This window comes from Thunnus maccoyii, chromosome 19, assembly GCF_910596095.1.
Source record: "Thunnus maccoyii chromosome 19, fThuMac1.1, whole genome shotgun sequence".
In the NCBI taxonomy this organism is placed as follows: Eukaryota; Metazoa; Chordata; class Actinopteri; order Scombriformes; family Scombridae; genus Thunnus; species Thunnus maccoyii.
This window is the reverse complement of record NC_056551.1, coordinates 13,236,283-13,256,503: the sequence shown is the minus strand read 5'-3', so window position 1 is coordinate 13,256,503 and position 20,221 is coordinate 13,236,283. Positions and strand designations below refer to the sequence as shown.

Genomic DNA, 20,221 nt, shown 5'->3' with positions numbered 1-20,221 from the left:
AGAAAAAGTGTATTTTTACATATTCTGAATAAAATCAGCGACTGTCAGTGGATAGCTGTTGACCTCCGTCTCCGTTTTTGTGTGCTGATATAAGACGTTTTTACATCATATGCAAACACCCTTGGGCCACATATCTGCTTTTGAGTATGAGAAAGCTGTCAAACCATGCCTTACTATTGGTCCCCAAAGAAATCAACCACATGGCAGGGGTTAAAGACTCAACCTGCCTGACGTTTATAATGGAGCAAGTCAAATCAAAACTACTCCTGAAGTATTGATTTAATACACAAACTCTGAGCTTTTCACTTGCATGCAACAGACCTCCCTTACCACATTGTAGCAACTTTGATCTTGGACAATGTCCCGGTGGTACGTGAGCACACGTGTGTGTGCATTGGCACAGTCTCACTATGTTCCACAGGCTGGAGTGTTTTTTTGAATTGGCTTCTCATCTCCTTCCATTCAAGGTCATGTGTACGCGCGTGTATGTGTGTGCCGACAGCAATAACGTCCTTTCTGTGCATCTCCCAAATGCCTCTTCTAGTCTTTGTCCAGTGCAGGTCAGAGGCAGGAAGTGAGCTGGGAGAAAAGGAGGAAGCAGAAGCAGCTCTCTCTGGCTGCAGGTAGTGACCCTTAACCTTGACCTCCAACCTCAACCCTCCATCAGTCTGACAATACACACTCTGACAAAACACAGATGTGCAAACACTGTGGTGTTACCTCAAATTTGCAAATATTGAAGGGACTGTGTCTGGTACCATAAAGCCTCTAAATACTTGATGTTTCTGAAACATTTAATCCTGTCATATGGCAACTAACTCTTTAATAGTTAATCATTAATAAGTGTGAACTTATTAACAAAAAACAGGCATTATAATTTATCTCTTTATTATTTGACAACAATAATAACAGCATGTTGCATTTGTTCACTCATTACATTTACAGAAGTGGTCAGGAAAGCAGTATGGATTCATAGACTTGGTTCACACAATCATCCATCCTTCCTTCCTTTATCACGATGTTTGATGATGCTGGAGGTACAGCTGCTCAAGAGACATGAGCCCTGTCCAAAGGCAACCTAAAACTGTACACAGATAAGGGAGCTAAAACCAGCATCCTTAATGCACCAATGGTAACAAGTAGCTTGGCTGTTTTTGGACAGAGCCCATGGCTTTGGAAGGTGACTTTGACTTTCTGGAGCTGCCTCACCAGCTCCAGAAGAATAACCTGCTGCCGTGTTTGGCAGGCTCCAGTTTCCCCTCAACGGCCATGTTGGGCTCGGGACGTGGGCGAGAGTGGTAGGGGTTCTCTGGGAGGGGCCGCGCGGTCGCCACTTTGGTCACCTACAAAAAGACAACAAACATACGTGCTATGACTTGTCAGACACATAAACATTTTCTTTGATGCAATGGCTGATTTAATTTGTCTGACAAACCTGACTGTCATGAAGGAATTTAAATCATGTATCACATTGAAAATACCTCAATATTAAATTACTTTTGACAAGTGGTCATTCCAATATTCAAATAAAAGTGCCCCGGAAGGAAATTTTTATGGACATGCACAGGTTCAGTGATGCAATCTTTGAAAGCGCTATATTCTTCTGGAAATTGTTATTAATGTAAGTGACTTGAAACACCAAATACCTTAGAAATATTGTATCAATTTCCCAAATGAGAGTAAAAAATAGATTGTTTGGAGTCTGGTAACACCTGTGAGAGATCTAACAATCAAATAATGTGCAAACAGACTTTTTCCATTGTAGAGCAGTGGTGAAAAAGCCAAAAAATAATCTAATCAATAAAAACATCTTGCGTAGTTTGTTCTTGGAATGAAACTCTACTTTAAATCGTGCACCACAGAGGTTGAAGCACATGGGTTTTCATGTGCCCTGAACTGCTGAAATCTTAAAAGACCATTTCCTCCTTTCTCCTCAAACTCCTGCAGCTCTTCACATCATGATTTATATTCCCCCTCAGCTCTTTTTTAGTCACCTCATCCCTTATCTTCTTTCCTGCTCCTTCCCTTCTTCACACTTTCAGTATGACTTTTGGGTCACATCTTACCCCTCTCTACTTTACTCAATCCCTCTGTTACTGATTTGCCATTTTTTTTTCTTTCTCCAAGACTAGATATCTTCCAGCTTAAATGGGTCTCTTTCTTTCTGAACCTCCTTCCAAATATCCTACCATTTCAAGCATAATTAACAAAGACTTTTCATTTGTTATATAGCTGAGCAACCACAGAAACTCAACCGGTGTTTGGACAGTCAACCTGGACACTTTTCATAGTAATCAGGTGTTAGATTCATCTCCTTTTGTTTCCCTGCTCATGTGATTTGATTCAATGAACAATAGTTCTGCCTGGCAAGTGCAAAATGGCCAGAGTTGATTACAGCCATTCAAAGATTTCCAGCTTTGAGCAAGTGCCCTCTGAAGACTACAGAAATAAAAGTCCAAAAAGCAATTGTCAAGATCCGTTTGCGATGTTGTTTTGATCGTTGCTATCTAATTAGTGAATTAGTGCTTGCCAGCGAGTTATGCAAGCCCCTTAAAAATGGCAATTTTACGAAATGAAAAACCAAAGCAGCAAAAAATACATGATTTGCCTGCTCAAAACTGTATGAATACTATGCAGATGCAATCAGAGCCTCCTGCACAGCCTACAATCTACAAGAATAGAGCCCATCAACCGAGCCGCTCACATTGTGAATGCACAGTCAGTCCCTCACAAGTCTCACCTTAGACAGGTCTCCCAGCTCAGGTCTCTCCCATCCCAGCTTATCAAGGACACAGTTGTCGAAGACTTGCTGCTGCTTACGGCAGTGGCGCAGTTCTGCCAAGTTCGAATAATCCAGACAGGTCCAGTACTCCGTGAAGGACTCGGCACAGTTCCCCTTGATTTGCCTACGAAGCACAGAGCAAACAGAGATTTGAATCAGGGTCAAATATGCAACAGTAGGATTCATTTATTCCAGAAGACTCAGTTGCTGTGAACTGTTCCATTAAAATGCAGAAAAAAAAAATGTTTTAAGAGATATAACGACTCAGGAAAAAGAAACAAGATTATATGAAAGATTCCTTATAAAACACAATTCATCCTTTGTGCCTGAACTGCTCTAATTCAGGATTCAGACTCAAAACCGTGTCGGGAACTTTCATTCAATTTCATCCTCAAGATTTCTGAGATTTTCATAATAAGAACTATCCAAAGGATGGCTAGCAGTTGCAAGAAGCACCTAAGAATCAAACCAGGTCCCGGGTGCAATTACAACTTTCCTCAAATCGCTCCTCATTATAATAATTACAAGTATTGGTCTTTCATAGTAACTCTCAGTTTATCTTTGTGGCAGACTAGTGCCTGTTGTTTGTTTCTGTTTTTGAATTGGAGGTCATGTGTTTTTGAGAACCAAAAACACAACGTGTTTAAGAGACATGCACACAGAAAAACACACAAAAGCACCTTAGTTACTGCATAGGCATCAGGGCATGACTAAAACCTTCAGTAAACACAGACACAGCAGTTAAGAGTGAAAAACCCCAGACCACTTCCTCAAATAGCCTCCATTGGCAGTTTTATAGACACAATAGGCTCCATAGTTACCGTATTCTAAAATTAACAGCCCTTTTTGCAACTGGTGATTTGAGAAAGTAGAGCAGCTAAGTGACATAAAGGTGTTCCACTTTGGTCACCACTAGTTGATGATTCATTCTTATTTTCTTTCAAGATAACATTTGGTTGTTGAGGATTTGAAGAAGAGGCAGACAGGATTATTCAATGGACATAAAAATACAGAATACATTTATAGATATCTGTCAGCTGCACTGGAATAAAAACAAAAAAAAGTACTGACGCAATAAAGAACATCAAGTCTTATTCACCCAAATCACATTAACACCATAAAGCAATCTCACTGAATAATACACACAACTGCAAGGGGAGTTATAGTAATTGAAACTTGAAACAAAGTGAAGTGCGCAGAGATGTTCTAAACCATTATACACTCACACTTGTATAAGTCTAGTTCTACCCACAGCCCACCCCAACGTGCAGGGTTTTATTCTTGTGTTTATGTGTGAAAAATGTCTTAATCTTCCCTTTATGTTTCTCTTTTTCTGGATATTTTGGTTCTATTTCCTTGTGTTCACAGTCACAAAAACATTGAAAATGTTTGCAAATGGATGACTCATCTTTCCCTCCACTTAGATACATAGCCACAATATGCACCATTTCAATCAATCTAATTTTTGGAATATCTTGTAGACAACGAGAAAATAATCTCATCCAACTACAACTGTTTACTACTCACGGTTCAGTGCACTCAGTGCAGTCCTTGTCCTTGGTTTAAGGTATGACTAGAATGTTCAAGTTATCTATCATCACTCCTCTTAATTTGTAAACTGTTTGCTCACCTTCCTCCCAGATGGTGCAATGGAACGTAAGTGCAACCAACTTTTTCTCTCCTCCTCTAGTTTTGAATTACAAATTCTTCTACTTCACAAAGGGAAGACTGGCATCTATATCCCCCTTCTGACCAAAGCCAACTGAATGGAAATCTAATTAGCAGGACATGTTTGCAGAATAGGAAACAAGAAATCACAACTCTGAAATCTTCTTTCTGCTTGCACTTAATATGTAACCTCTGAAAACAGCAGTATATTCAACATCTGAGTACATTTTCTACCCACTTCCATCACAGAGGATGAAATGCAAAAACTGACCGCAAACCACTTTTGACCAGGGTTTGACTCTTAAACACTACACTCTCCAGCTGGCTCCAGAGTTACGCCACATTTTCAATCACTCTCTGACCACAAGCACACTGTTCAGTTTTGCAGATGACACCAGCCTGGCAGCCTTCATCTCCCAAAAATAATCTATGTACAGTGAAAAGACTCGCTATGCGATACCAAGGTGTGTTGTTAACAATCTTGAGCTGAATATAATCCCAGATAAAAATATGAGGATTGAAAAGAAGTCTGGCTAGTCCTCACTCCATTTAGGTCAATTATTTGATTTGATTTCACTTTATCTGTTAAATATCATGAGAACATCTCCTGCTTCATATCTACATACCCTAAACATCTGTCTTTTTAACTCTTTTCTGTACTGAATCTATTAAAAACACAAACTGAGGTAAAGGCTTTCTTAGATGATTGCTTCAGAAAAGGTGTCTGTGTAAATCTAAAAGTATTTGGCACCAAAAAGTTTGAAAACCCTGTTGTGCGCTACCTGAAGAAGTTGAGTGCACACTCGTTGACTTTCCTCCCTTCTTCTAGACACTTCCTCGGGTCCTTCTCCTCCCAGCGGCAGAGCATGAACTCCTTGTTAGGTTTGTCACACTGGGAGCCATAATGGTGGGCAGCAGCCTTCAGCACTGCAGATGACACATTGATCTGGACAGACACATGGAAAACAATGAGACTTGCAAGAAAATATTATCAATTACCAATTAAGTGATACACTAAGACATACATTCATTTTTGAGGTACAGCATTTCTGTGGTCTCTGTTGACACCTTTAAAAAGCAGTTGAAGACTCATTTATTCAAACTGGCCTTTATCTCACCTCTTGCTGTCTATTGCTTCACAATTTTACTCTTGTGAAGCACTTTGTGACCTTGCTCTGTGAAAGGTGCTATACTAAATAAACTTACTTATTTACAGTACACATGTTTCAGCACAAGTGTAGATTAACTGAGAGCAGCTGGAAACTGCTAGCTCTTATAGTAAAAAAAGACTCCAAAACTGTCATATATAGCCTACAGGTTCTATCTTGTCTTTTCTAAACCTGTGTATTAGAGGAAATTATGTGGATTACGAGGCAGTTGTGAGGACTGAGCCATTTCTTGGAGAACAACCATTTATTCTTCTGTATGTCCAAACTACAAGCATGTTTCCAGGTGCGTGCATTTCAGAAGAGGGGACATACTGCACACCAGTATTCATCTCTAATGGCCCCTTCATCACAGAAGTGATGCAAATGCTTTGCTTTACTATACTCAAAGCAAATTATAGTCTAACACACTTTATTTAATACTGAGAATGTGAATAAACTATGGTTTATTTTTTAACATCTAAATACCTTCATCTATGGTAAAAAAAAATAATAATTGTGATGTCCTCTGCAATACAATAACCAGTTATACTTCAGATATCAAAGCGCACAACAGTATGGAGTTGGAGGTGATGAGTTAAGGGCACTGTGCATTACAATGTAATACTAATAGAATTAATCAAACTGCTGCTTTTAAAAGAAACTATCACCTGCCCACCTATGGTCTATTAGATCCTTGATGCTCCCATATTTAGTATTAGAGAAAAACAAGCTGCTGCCAGCTGACACCTGACTTCCAAGGACAAGTTCAATGAGCCAAATAACACTGCTGACATAAAACAGCCAGAGCATTGTAACATTGCTGCTATCACAGGGATACATTAAAAAGATAACGAGAACAGAGAAAAGTGCGATACAACTCTTGTACAGACCAGAGTTAATGATCGGTATAACCTGTCTCGATAACGCCTTGAAGACGTATTTTGATTCCTCTGACGCTTTTTAATGTTGCCACGGTGGCTATTTCCGCCCAGAAACATCGCTAACCAATATATTATGTAAAGATATATTGACTAACTAACTTTAACTACTGTGAAGGCTGGTAACGCCAGTACAGTAGTAAAAGTTAAAAGCTACCGGTCATATCTTGAACGACATAGCAGCTAGCGTTAGCCTTTAGCATGATCTGTCTTTCTATCATTTTCATTCAAGCCACACATACGTCCACGGCTACTCACCTCGTCCACATTCAGCTCCTGCAAAGTCGGAACTTCCACCGTTGTGGGCATGACTTTGTGTGTCTGTCTGTACAATAAAACAAATAACAGAAACTCGAATTCAAGGTCCTCGTCTGGTCTAGCTCCAGGACGAGCGACGGGGCCGCTGAGAAGGTCAGTCTGATGACGCCATCAAGAAAGCGACAAAAACAAGAGCTCCCGGGACGCGCATGCGCACGTAAAGAGCTGTAAAGGAGAAGAATTAAAAGTTGGATATTTTTTTTTATTTGTTTTTGTCAAGTTTCATTGTGAAATTGTTTAAAGTGTCAAGCAACACAGTGACAAGCGAGTCATTTGCTCTTCGTGCTGAAAAGTTTCAGCTATCGAGCTCTGTAACCGCGTTGCCATGGTGACGGCACAGTTGACCGTTGAGCTTCCTAGTCGGTATACAATCTACGGTTTGTATACCTGTTTGTTTACTTTAAGAAGACAGGACGCAGCAACTAATTTTTTAAATGGAGCTCATTGGAAGCAGTTACAGAGGAGATACGAAAAATGGCAGGTAAAATGAGTAAGCTATATCTTTCGTTTTTATAACCCTAAAAACAGCACAACCAACTGAATAAAATCACAGTGCTGTCGGTTTTTAGTCAGCGAAACTAACGTAGTTATGGAGAGCAAAAAAATGTTCACAATGCACTGTGAGACTATCTGTTCTCACCTTCAGGATGGAGGGGAGAGGAGAGTACACCTTTCCCACAGGGAGCAAGTATGTGGGAGAAATGAAAGATGGGATGTTCCATGGCAAAGGAGTGCTACACTTTCCAAATGGAAGTAAATATGAGGCCACCTGGGAAAACGGCACATCTAGACAGGTGAGGAGTTGTGTGTGTGTGTGAGAGAGTGTGTGTGTGTGTCTCCCTGCATGCATGTCAGACTGTATGCATCCACATGTACACATATGTGTTTCACATTGGTTATAGTTGATATTACATCTGGTCCCTTTTAGCAATCACTTACCATTATTGTCGTAGTTATTAGGTTTCTCTCCTTTTTTCCTGTATGAAGATATAGTCTCTCCTGCTCTGATGCAATCTTTCACGGGCTTTTGCCACAACAGCGATCACTCCAATTATCATCATCATTTCAGTTGCGGTTCATTTGAAATGATAGCAGCTCTGAACCATGACTAACTTTGGCCAAGACAACCCTGCACCTGCATGCATGTCAGCCCCAAGAAAACCTGCTTCAATTCAAAACTGGGCTAGACCATCCAATAAACTATCTGAAATTCAGACTCTTGAAATTTTATCTGGTAGCCTAGCTCATTGCGCAACAACCCCCTTCAAACAATGGCTCTCAACCTTGATTCTCCAGGTTGTGAGAACATTTTGTGTTAAGAAAAGTATAGTTCTGCAGTAAAATTCATTATTTTTGCATTTTTATTGTTAAATACAGCCTAATTTTTTGATTCCATGCCTTTTATGATAATAAACCAAATGAAACAAGCTGAAAATTGGCAATGTTGGGTTGAAAGATTTACAGAATAAGAAGAAGAAATGAAAAGAAAAAGAAAAGAAGAAATCTTTTTAAGTGCAAATATCATGGAACTACTACAATATGTGTCTTACACTTGATCAAAAAGTGCAATAAAATAAAATGGATTGTTAACATAAATGTCACAATAACCTCTATATTTTTTCTGGTGCACAGGCCTTCTCCACTGCTGGCATTTTAGCATGTCATAGCAGGAAAAGCACAGGTGTCATCAATAACCTTAATCAAGGCTGCATTCCATAGGTGTTCCAGGATCCTGGTACTGTACATGCAGACATGGCTTAATGATATACTTCAGTGCAGCTGAGCCATTGTTAATGTTATTAGTTACACGTGTACCTCTCCTGCAACTCCTGCTCTAAATATCTACTGTGAAAAAGGTTTATAGAGAAGACAAAGCTAAATCTAGCATGTGTCAGATCACTAATTGTAAGCTGTTATTGGTTGAATTTACTCTAATTTACATATGTCAAATTCTCTCAGGATGGATTGATGATGAATTGGTATTTGACCCCTCAGCAAATATGCACTCTCCTCAAAAATCTAAATGTTATTAAATCAAACCAAAGGATATTGTTGACTTTGACGTGAAAATGTTGTTATGCTTCCAATATGCAAAATTACTGAAGTGTGTATTTATTTTTCAAAATCTATTGTATCATTCCTCAAATAAAACATGCACTTGCAACACATGCACACATGCACCCAGTGTGTGGGTTCACCCAAAATACCAAAAGACATATTTTTCCACTTTCCTGTAGTGGTGTATATCCATGCAGATACTTTTGGTTTTATCTGCTGAGGTTTTTAAGATATCGATCTCTGAGATTTCTGCCTGAGCCCAAAGACAATGGAGGAAATTAAAATTCTTTTGTGGTGCTTAAAGCAGTTAAAAGTGACATTTGAAAACCTCAACAGCAACTTATTTTTCCAGAAACCGTGTCTGGGGTATGTAGGATAACCCCCAGACCTAGCTTTCAACAGTTTTTGCTGGAACTACTTTCTACCAAAGAAAAAGTCTCATTGAAAACAGCAAGTCAACAGTGAGGTCTTTTTTGTCTTGAGTAACAGGGACATGGTTTTTGGAAAAACACAATGCTGTTGAATTCTTCAAATGTAATTTGTGATGTAATGTAATTGGCAGCCCCACAGAAGTTTGGCACATAAAACTATCTGCACGGTACCATTTAGGTAAGTGTGACAGTTTTTTTGAAATTTGGGTGAATTAACCATGAAGAATTATATTGTGTCTTTCATTGTGCTTCCTAACAAGGGATCATTCACCTTTGCTGATGGTCTGCAGTACCAGGAGACGGACTGGGACTACTGCAACGGTTACGACAGGCGCTTCTACAGCGAGAGGTGCAATGGACTCAGACCTGCAGGTTCACACTCTTAAATTTGCTCATGCAGTCGCTCATAGGCCAGAAGACATTTTGACTCATCACAGTAGGAAAAGCACAGGTGTAAATTATAAAATGAAAGATGGCTGAATTCCATTTAGCTGCTTCAGATGATTAACTGCTTACAGAGTCGAGATCTGGTGTTCATCACCAGCCTAACAAACAGATGAACAGTTTAGTCTCCAATCCACCTGATACTCATGGAGATTTGAAAGCAAAATCTTCTTGGTGTGGTTTGTTATTCACTGAGCCAATCCTCCAGCTGATGATACTGACTCATAGTGTTAGTAGGCGTAAACCTCCATATGAATTTTACTCAATACAAAACAATTGTTTTGCTCATACAGGAGAATCTCAGCTAACTGATCTGCATCCTCCACGTGTCATTCCTGATGGGTGTTACGATTGTGGAGATGGTTTCTATGACCCCACCACCAGGGTCATTACTTCCTACTTGGGCAGATTCCTCAGGAATGCAGGTGAGACAGAAAATGTTATTTATCATCACTGTCGTTGCCTTGTGACACCAAAGGTGATTGTGTATGTTATGACTCACAGGAGATGTCATCCAACAATGTAAATATAAAATTAATCCTTCACTACTAATGTAAATGAACCTTAAGACATCTTGTGAACCATGTACTTACTTTGAGCTAAAGGGAAGTAAGCATTACCGGAGTGTAATACACAATTAGCCAATACCACAGTCTCTGATAAACAAATAAGTAGAGTCAATCCAGATATAAAGGACAACGGATATTTTCACAACATATCAATCATCATAAAATTCTCTCCTCTTTTCCTAACTGCTTACATCTCTCTAGTTATTGCACATTTTTTCCACTCATTTGATGCCAAATTGGCTACATTTTAGTGGTGAGTAATATTCAGGCATCTTTGCCTGTTGTGCCAAGGTAAATTGGACAGATGAAAGTCAAAAGCAAACACGAATTTCCATTTCATATTACGTTTACATAGTTTTATGCCCAATGAAGCACCTTGTCAGTGATAGATTGCTGTATATTAACTGCATTTATATAGTAACTTGACAAAGCAGCACCATTTGTTTCCATTATGGATCATTACCAAGAACAGCGTCAATTCCAGTTATCATTTTGCTATTGATTTAAGCTATGTTTCCAATTTTGCAGTTTGCATCATTTGCCTGCTTAGTGTGTTTACAAAGACCTGGAAATTGCGCCAATGATGGAGCTGATGATTTGTTGGAGTGCTTTGCATTCTTGCGCTAACAAGAATCTGAAAGTGGTAAATACAGAGATGAAAAGGCACATGGCGTTTTTAATATGTACAAATGACAGACACTTCCTTAGTGTAGAATCTTCTTGTAAATGTGCCAGTTGTTGGTTGATAATGTTGGATTATTCAAGGAAGAAAATCCCCAATCAAGCCTATTCGTCCATTAAGATTCCTTGAGTTAAAAGCTGTTATTACGGGAGTCATTGCTGCCTTGTCATACAAGATAGTAGTTCTGTGTAAAATGATGTCTACTTTCCAACAACTCCTTTTTCCTGAGAAAAGGTCACATAGACAAACTCTTACTGACGATTGCTTTGGTGCATGGTTAAAAAAGCAAACAGTGTGGCCATATGGGAAGCATTTGATAACACTGAATCTATGGGGTGATGTTAAATGCATTATCCCTGGATTTTCTGATGGTAGATTATTGCTACAAGTCATCTGATAAGCATGCCTCTATGGGCTATTGCAGTCATTTCAAAGGCTTTTTTTTGTCAAATGTGGAAAATCCAAGACACATTTTTCCACTGAATGGGTGCCCGTATTGGAACTCCTGATTTGAAGTGAATGCACTCTGTCAGGTGTCCAGACAGGAATTCCCAAAGTCTGATATCCGCTCCTTGTCATGTCTTTCCACCACAATTTTACATCACTAGACAATACTGTAAATTAGGCAGCAGGTTCTGAATTTTATTTTCTGTGAGTATCTGCAGATATAGACAGCAGAAGCCTTTCAACCCAGTAGTTAAATACATTTCACATTCAGATTTATTTCTGTGCATTTGCGTTTAAACCGGATCAGAATGATCAGGATTTGGAAATCCATCAGGTAATCCATCTAACTTTTGTGCTGGTTTTTCAAAGCAACATTGGATTGGATCACCCTTATCCAGATATAAACTTTTCAAGATTACTAAAGCCGGATTACCAGTGCTCTAAATGGGACTACATATCCCAATGGCTACTAGCTATGTGAAGAATAACAGGTAGAATAGCCAGTGTGGGGTCACTTTAAGTGTTTTTATTTGAGGAAACAGAAAAGAGCACAATAAAACAATACAAATGTCCCCTCTACTTTCCCATTCATGTACATGGGAAAGTGGTGGCAGACTTAACACTCATTTCATTTCAGCTGTACTTTGTGTTTGCTGCTGATTTGCAATTGTTATTTGCAATATATTAACACACTAAAATAAGATGGTGAACATGGTAAGAAAGATACCTGCAAAACGTCAGCATGATAATATTGTCATTGTGAGCATGTTGCCACTGTTATGCTTAAGCTAGCATAGCTGTAGACTCTTTTGGACATGTGCTTTACAGCTTTAATCACAACTACATATCTGCATGGAGATGTTGTAAAATCTTGCAGGACTATTGTAAGGTTGCCTTGTAATTGTAGAAATCCAGGAAGCATTCAAATGAGACAATATTTCAGTATTCTGCCATCTTTAAAGAAATCACTTGCAGCCCAGCTTCATTGTCCACATTCTTGTCTGATGATTCATCAATCAGTTTTATTTTGTATGTTAATTTTGCGTGCTTGTTTTTCACATTACAAATGCATACATGTGTCAAGATATGATTCCTGGCAGAAGTTATGGTATGACTCACACTCTCCCTTAGGTAGAAATGGATTTTTGGAAAGAATATTTGTATTTTGTACTTCGATGAGCTACTTGCAACATAATACAGATTAGTTCCACAAGCACACAAATCTTATTTACATATGTGTAGAGACAGAAGGAAACAGAACAGAAGATCCACATCCTCGCCAGATGTCATCAGCATGTGTAAGAAGACAAAAATATGTTTTGTGATTTTTTTTCCTTGATGCGGGTTGTTCATCATCATTATAGTTCTGGTATTGATCAGTGGAATGACAGAGAGGGAGATAGAGAGGAAGCAAACAAGAGAGGATGAGAAAGAAAGATTTTTTTGGAAGTTGAGATGAAAAAGAAGAGGAACTGAGCTCTGTCCAACAATACTCTGACTGTTTTGATTTAGATAAATATGGAGTCAAACAGGAACTATTTAATTGATGTGTGCTGTTCCTGTGTATGTATTTGGAGGGGTGTGTGTGTGTGTGTGTGTGTGTGTGTGTGTGTGTGTGTGTGTGTGTGTGTGTGTGTGTGTGTGTGTGTGTGTGTGTGTGTGTGTGTATGTGTGTATATGGCTTGTTTTATATATTATACACACTATTTATGTCTGTGTGCACTCTCCTTCTTGTCTTGGTATACATTTCTTGAGAAGAATGCTTCTGTATCCTGTATGAATTTATTTTTCAACCCTGGGAGGTGAAGGCACATTTGTCAGAGTGGGTGTGAAGACAGGATTTATTGCCTCATGGCTTCCGCCCAGGATGAGGACTGCGACAATGATGGGACACAGGGAAGAACCGCCCTCCCAGCGGGGGCGTTCTCGGACGTTTGCTGCAGCAAAGAAAGAGGAAGGAGCTCCCTGTGTAGCGGTTACAACTAGTGGATGTTGGACAAGGAAGAACTCAGCCAGTGAAGACTCGTTTCTAGGAAAGTTGCAAAAAAATGCATATGGAACTGTTTTAAACTGCAGATCATTCAAGTTTTACCCCCTTGAACTAAATGTCGTTGCCAAGAAATATAAAGCTAAACTCTACTTACTGGTCAAAACTGACCTATTGCGAAGTCCTGCCCTCCTTAGTTACCGTTGCTAACTTGGACAAACAGTCCTTCCTGGCATAGAGCCAAGTAGCAAAACAATAGAATCTGTTGCTAATATTCCCCAAGAGGTTATAGATTATTTTTGGAGTTGAACTGATTTCTTGTCATCAAGGAGCTGCCGATACACCCGTAATACTATATTGCATGGAGGGATATGTAAAGAATACTGGTACACCATGTAGAAATGTAGGATGATAGAGGAAATGGAGGGTCGCAGATGGCTCTGTGGTTTAGACACAAAACATCTCAAGAGGGATCAAAAATAAGCTCTGACATCCCTGATACACTCAATCTGGTCCACGCTAATTCTCAACAGTGATCCAGACAATTCTGATCCTGTTTCTACATATACTTACATTTACTTTATTAAGCATTAGTCTCATCATTTATAATATTAAAGATGCCCTCTATACGTGTTATAAGATGAAAACACTCTGCTTTGATTTATAATTTGCGGCTATTATGGTGACATACAAATTATATCTACTCCTTTTCCTTCATTGAGAAATCCAGAGTCTTTGAATATGCAAATATTTGACTAATGGACACAAGATGTCTCCTACTTCACCGAAAAAAGTCCAAAGTTTCCACATCACACTTGTGTAAGCTGCATACTTGACCCTACATTGCGTCAAACTAGTTGTGATGTCATAAATCATGCTCATAGGCCTCCAACCCTTAAACTCAGATTTAAGGTGAGCACAGAGAAACTTTCCCCCTTCAGCAGATGAATGTGAAAACTGCTTTCTAGTGTTTAACTCTGCACAAACAGTACTGTGCAAAAGTTTTAGGCACCAAAAGTAAAGTGAGGATGCTTTCAATGTTTTTTTATTTATTAATTAACTTCATACAAAGTTCAGTAAACAGAAGAAAACTAAATCTAATCAATATTTGTTGTGACCACACTTTGCTTTTTAAAACAGCACCAGTTCTCCTCGGTACACTTGCACACAGCTTTTCAAGCTGCTTGGCAGGTCGGTTGTTCCAAGCATCTTGGAAAACTTGCCACAGCTCTTCTGTGGAATTAGGCATCTCGGTTGCTTCTGTTTCTTCATGTGACCCCAGACTGAGTGGATGACGTTGAGATGAGGTCTCTGTGGGAGGCATACCATGTGTTGCAGGACTCCTTGTTCTTCTTGTCACTGAAGATAATTCTTTATGACCTCGGCTGCATGATTTGGGACTTTGTCATGCTGCAGAGTAAATTTGCAACTGATCAGACACCTCCCTGATGGTATTGCATGATGGATAGGAATCTGAACATCTTAAGTAACTAAAACTTTTGCACAGTACTGTATGTTATTCTACACAGTGAAGGTCAAACATCCAACTGAAGGAACAAGCAAAACACATTTTTGCATGGAGGGGGACTTTAATGAAGCATAGTGTTAGTTAATTGTAGGTGACAATGTAATGTATTGTAGGTGGTTGGCATCAGCTGTTTCATTCACGCTTCACCATCAGTGGCTCACACATCAGCTGCTTGGCTACCAGCTGACTAATCATATTCATGCAGCTCAGCCATTATAAACTGACATTTCTCACTATTACTCTTAGTGTCAGCGCTGTTGGCTGCTGCAGCTCCCTTCACTGCTCCATTCTCCTACTTATGTGCTATATTACTTGTATTGTTGATTTAACTAAGATTTAATATTCATGTATGTGTTATTTAAAGGGGGGATTTGTTCTCCCAGCAGAATTGTCATTACTGCCCAGATTTCTTGAGAGCTCCCTTAAAGAGCAGAGCCCTTTCTGCCAGAAGTAATTACTTCAAATTACTTGACAAACATGTCTCTGACTGAGTGAGGGCCATCTGTAGCTCAGGTGGTAGAGCTACACCTCAGCCATTAATAGTAAGGTGGTTTGGTCCCTGCTTCCTCCTGTCCACATTATGTAATTCTCTCCAAATAGAAATGGCTTTGCAGAAACCAGTTACTACAGTAAAAGGCTAAGACTGATCCTGATACTAATTTGTCCTCTCAGCTAGTCCTGCAAAAACACATAGCAAATCTTACTTTACTCATTGGTTTAGGTCAAGGACTAGGACGCATTTACACGGGTTGTAGGAGGTGTTGACCAAAATTACCCTGCCAGCAGAAGGAAGCAGTCAACCAATAGAAGATGGCAGGTGCTCCCTTATACTGTCATATCAGTGTGAAGCCACTGGACTGACATTTACTGTTGCCTCTTATTAAGAGGAAAACAAATGTTTCTCAGTAGATTTTATGAACAATATACTTGAAAATAGAAGGAATTATAAGTCTTTTTGGTCTGGATATCTAGGGACAAAACAAGCTAGAAGAAGGAGGAGGATCAGCAGGTGTCATAAATGCTATTTGGATACAAAGTCCCCCCCTGCAAAGCTTAGAAGATGGAAAGAAAGAGTATGTGTGTCTGTCTCCATGACCGTACAGAGTGTGACATTGATGAGAGACTGCAGTTTGTGAAAGATGAACATTCAGGGATCACAGGCTTTGTTCTTGGCGGATATTCTTCCCAATTTTCTTCATGAACTTCTAACCTGTTCCTACTACCACAGAAATTAGTTATTAGGTTTCCATCTCTTCAGATCATCTCTTACTTGATGGATAAACCAGGGAATCTGAAAAGAAGAATAAGACAAAATCATTTCCTTTGTTTAAACAAGTATTTGAGGCTTTGTCTTTGCAAAGCCTCAATTCTGGTAGACATCAGGTGTGTTTTTGACCACAGAATTTAATGGAATTAAAAATTTGGGATGGATTACAAGTGAGAATTTGATGAAATTGTTTGTTTTGCTAATAATGGAAGGACTCCTACATTTAGACAATTAAAATCACAAGGGAAACATTTTAGAAACTTTTTAATACGATGATATAAGACAGAACCTCATTTCGCTTCCAAACATTTTGAAATACACAATATTGCCTGTTAAACAAATTGAAGTTCTTTAATTTAGGTCTATATTATGATTTAACTTTGTTTTTCAAAATTGTTTGACTTTTATATGACATGTGAGAGCATTACAACAAACATGTGCTTCCACTCACTGCCACCTCACTGTGTCACAGTGAACCAGCACCGCTTAAATCAAGTCAACAGACTACAACACGATGAAGTGATTACTGTTAAATCTGAAACACAAATCATATAATCAACAAACTAAATGTTCTAAATACAAGCAACAAAAAACCCCAGCTATTTTTATCTGCTTTCCACCCAAACGTCCAGAGACACATAATTGTACTTTAATTTGTCATTGCTGATGAATTTTGCTGATGCTTAAGTTTGGAGGTGCAATATTAAACGTTGGTATTACTCTATAAAGCTGTAATTAAAAAAGAATGGGGGGGCGGGGGGGATACGTGGGCCACATCTGCACAATTAAATCTCCTCCACTGACTGAAGTGTGTTCTGTTATTACAAACAAACACACACACACAGACACACACACACACACACACACACGGTCAGTTGTGTATATTCTCTCTTGGCAGCAACACTCGGCAGCAGCAGCTCCAGCAGAGGCCATGTGTTGCCATATTGTTTGTAGCATTTTCCTGTTTCTGGAATAACCGCTTCCCTTTGAAAGTCGGCACAGAAAGAGTTCCACACTGAAAACATTCCACTGCCAAGGAAAACACCTCTGGTGACCAAACCGCGGCCCCTCCCTTTTGTCCCAGTCCAGCCGAGGTGTTTCACAGACAGATAAAATCAGCCGGGGCCCTGGGGAGTGGAACATACCCTCACACTGCCTTTCCTGAAACTCTCATTTTTCATACATCTTTGAGACAAGAATTCACCATAAAACAAGATTCACATGTTAATCCTGCGAGCTGTGACAGATGGATTAATAATTTCAAAGATGAGAAAAGATAGTATGTTTCCTTCAAAGCTGTAAGCCAGAGAGCTGCCGCTGTTTTCTGTGATGTCATCATGACACGAGACCAAGGGCCGCTCCGTTCGCAGTGAATTGGAGACAGATGACGTGTACATATAGGTTTGAATGTTTGTTTTAGCTTTCACATTTAGGTAAGTTTGATTTCACTGTAGTACTTCCATTTAGAAAACCGCAAAATGTGCTTATATTAGCATATAATTACCCTGCAGAGTGTAACCAGGTCTACTAAGTTCAGCTCCTCGTCCCTGTCAGTGGACCAGGTTGAGGGTGTGTTTCTTGATGGTGTTGCTTAGAGTCTTAGCTCTCCTATTTCTGTGAATATTATTTCTATTTTACCATCAAATCCAGCAGAATAGACATCTCTTCAATCAAAAGGGTGTGAGAAAGCAAATATTTACTTCTGCTAATTAAGCCAATGTCTATGCCTTTGTGTGTGTGTGTGTGTGTGTGTGTGTGTGTGTGTGTGTGCGTGTGTGTGTATGCATGCGTGTGTGTGTGTGTTCAGTCTCTGCCATCAGGCTGGAAGGAAACACTTTTCCCACTGAGTGTATTTTAAGGATTAAGATAAACAGACTTTAACAAGGTGCCATTATCGCTTCCACACACTCTCTCTCCTGTGTACATTGCACAAAGGTCATACATGCAGGTTGTTAATGTTGAGATGGATATCAACCAAAAAAAAACTTCAATAAACAAGGCTGTGTGGGCTATAGTGATGATGCAGGCAAATTTGAAGGGTATTTGCCTGTATTTCTACTTTATTGAGAGAACCATTGACGTAATATGATTCATTTACGTATTTCTGAATTTATAAGTCAAACTGCAATGTCAAAATTCAAGTTAAATATCACAAAAACGTCTTCCTATCCTCAGATTGAACGAAATTACCTTAATATACCAGACACCTGTGCCCTCAGATAACTGAGCTACCAATTTCATATGCGTTAAATCGAGAGATAAACGCCGCAATTCAACCTCAAGAAGGCAGAATTACAGAAAATATGAAAATGTCTCAATCTAATCATCATTAAGGCCGGTTTTAGGTTGCGGCTAATTGAGTTCAGTCTCGTGGTGAGACAGTGACGAGGCGCGTATAGGCTTCAATAATTACCTTTTCCACTAACAAACGTGTGACAAAGACTGGTGCAAATGTTTGCGAGGCAGCTGCCCGCGTGTCCGATAAGTTCAATTGACCTCCCGATCAGAGCAGGTAGACAGAAAGAGAAGAAGGAGGGGGGTGTTTTATACTTGAAGTGGCTGTTAGTGTTGACGCCCATAGCTGGCAATTACGCACAATCAGTCCGGGAGCCGCAGACCTGCTCCTCTGTACAATGGAGCCCCGCGCGCAGTCGAACCTGGGGGTGAGGCCCGCGAGCCGCTCAAGTGCGTGCAGCTGCGCGCGCTCCAGAGAAAGCTCACTTCCCCCGCAATTAGCTACTCATTTCAGTTTTAACAATGAAAAACTGGTTTATTATCGGCTCCTCTGGCAGTCGTTTCGGTTCAAAAAAATTGGCGTCCATTTTTGGGGGGGTTATTATTTATTGGTGTCTGAAGTGGCTCTGAGAAGTTATTTTCTCCTAATTGTGAGGCTTATCTTGATTTGACAAATTTACCAGAGACTTGAATGGCACTTCACTGTCACAGCCTCACACAGCAAAATGACCTGCGGTTTAATTATGCAGCCTACTGGTTATTACAGATTTGATTTAAACGTTTTAAGTGAGTTCAACAAAAATGAATGCAGCTCTTAGTTGTGCATCCGTTACGTTTCAATCTGCAGTTTATATAAGCCTGTTTTTTTCCCTAGGCTATTTGATCGTAGGTCAAACGTTTAGAAAAACAATTTACTTTTCTCCAGACTTCGTTTTCCAATATTATTAACGCAAAGTCTCAATAATTTCAAGTTAAATCTTTCCAACAGATGACTCGGAACATGAGTGGATTGTGCGGACCTGTCGAAAAGCGTGGGATGAGGTTGTTGGCGTCCCTCCTGAAAAAGTCCCCACATCTGTTGCAGCTAGACCCGAGGAGACCAGTAACTTCAATCTTTAATACTATTTTAAAATTTTCACTTGTTAATTTTTAATTTAGAGGCATATTAAAACTATAGGAACTGTCTTTGTTATGTCTTTGATTTTATGTAAGTCATATGAGGCCTAATAAATGAAAAATATTAAAACATGGTATATTTTATGATTTATTTTATTTTTTTATTTTATCCCCCTTGCTCTGTATCTTCTACTGTATTGTATGAGTTGCAACTGCTGTCTCTCTGTGCATTCATCTTCATTTCCGTAATACTTATTGTGTGTATGTGTGTGTGTGTGTGTGTGTGCGTGTGTGTGTGTGTGTGTGTGTGTGTGTGTGTGTGTGTGTGTGTGTGTGTGTGTGTGTGTGTGTGTGTGTGTGTACCCCACCAGTATGTCTACAAGCATACTGTATAGCATATATGCGATCTATATTTCCTATGTGGTTTCTTTCTAAATTAGGTTTATGTGTTTAGCTGAATTACTTTTTTTTCTGTCAGTGAATATCAGTTTCCAAAAGTGTACTACTGGTTGTGCATTTTAACCTGATCAAACCAAACATTTCTAAGCCATTGAATCAAACATGATTTGGTTGTAACAAAACAATATCTGCAACACTCATAGA

General features: G+C 39.4%; 2 protein-coding genes and 1 long non-coding RNA gene across 4 annotated transcripts; 1 reads left to right on the top strand and 2 right to left on the bottom strand.

The window, feature by feature from the left end:
• Positions 1–871: 871 nt before the first annotated feature.
• On the bottom strand, positions 872–6,945 carry ndufa8 (NADH:ubiquinone oxidoreductase subunit A8). Its single transcript, XM_042395741.1, has 4 exons — positions 6,795–6,945; positions 5,233–5,396; positions 2,741–2,906; positions 872–1,343 (listed from the first exon to the last, which is right to left on the bottom strand). Exons 1-4 carry the CDS (start codon positions 6,843–6,845, stop codon positions 1,206–1,208), a joined length of 519 nt encoding a protein of 172 aa, XP_042251675.1. The 5' UTR covers positions 6,846–6,945; the 3' UTR covers positions 872–1,205.
• A 128-nt stretch (positions 6,946–7,073) lies between these two features.
• Positions 7,074–19,747, top strand: morn5 (MORN repeat containing 5). Of its 2 annotated transcripts, none has more exons than XM_042395740.1 (5): positions 7,074–7,335; positions 7,501–7,648; positions 9,604–9,715; positions 10,081–10,212; positions 19,491–19,747. In XM_042395740.1, exons 1-5 carry the CDS (start codon positions 7,289–7,291, stop codon positions 19,619–19,621), a joined length of 570 nt encoding a protein of 189 aa, XP_042251674.1. In that variant the 5' UTR covers positions 7,074–7,288; the 3' UTR covers positions 19,622–19,747. The 2 variants fall into 2 exon arrangements, with proteins under 2 accessions (XP_042251674.1, XP_042251673.1); XM_042395739.1 differs by lacking the exon at positions 19,491–19,747 and adding an exon at positions 15,973–16,148.
• Positions 14,585–19,482, bottom strand: LOC121885914. The gene is made up of 3 exons (XR_006092633.1): positions 18,681–19,482; positions 16,102–16,291; positions 14,585–14,882 (listed from the first exon to the last, which is right to left on the bottom strand). It is a non-coding gene; the product is annotated as an uncharacterized LOC121885914 (long non-coding RNA).
• Positions 19,748–20,221: the final 474 nt, after the last annotated feature.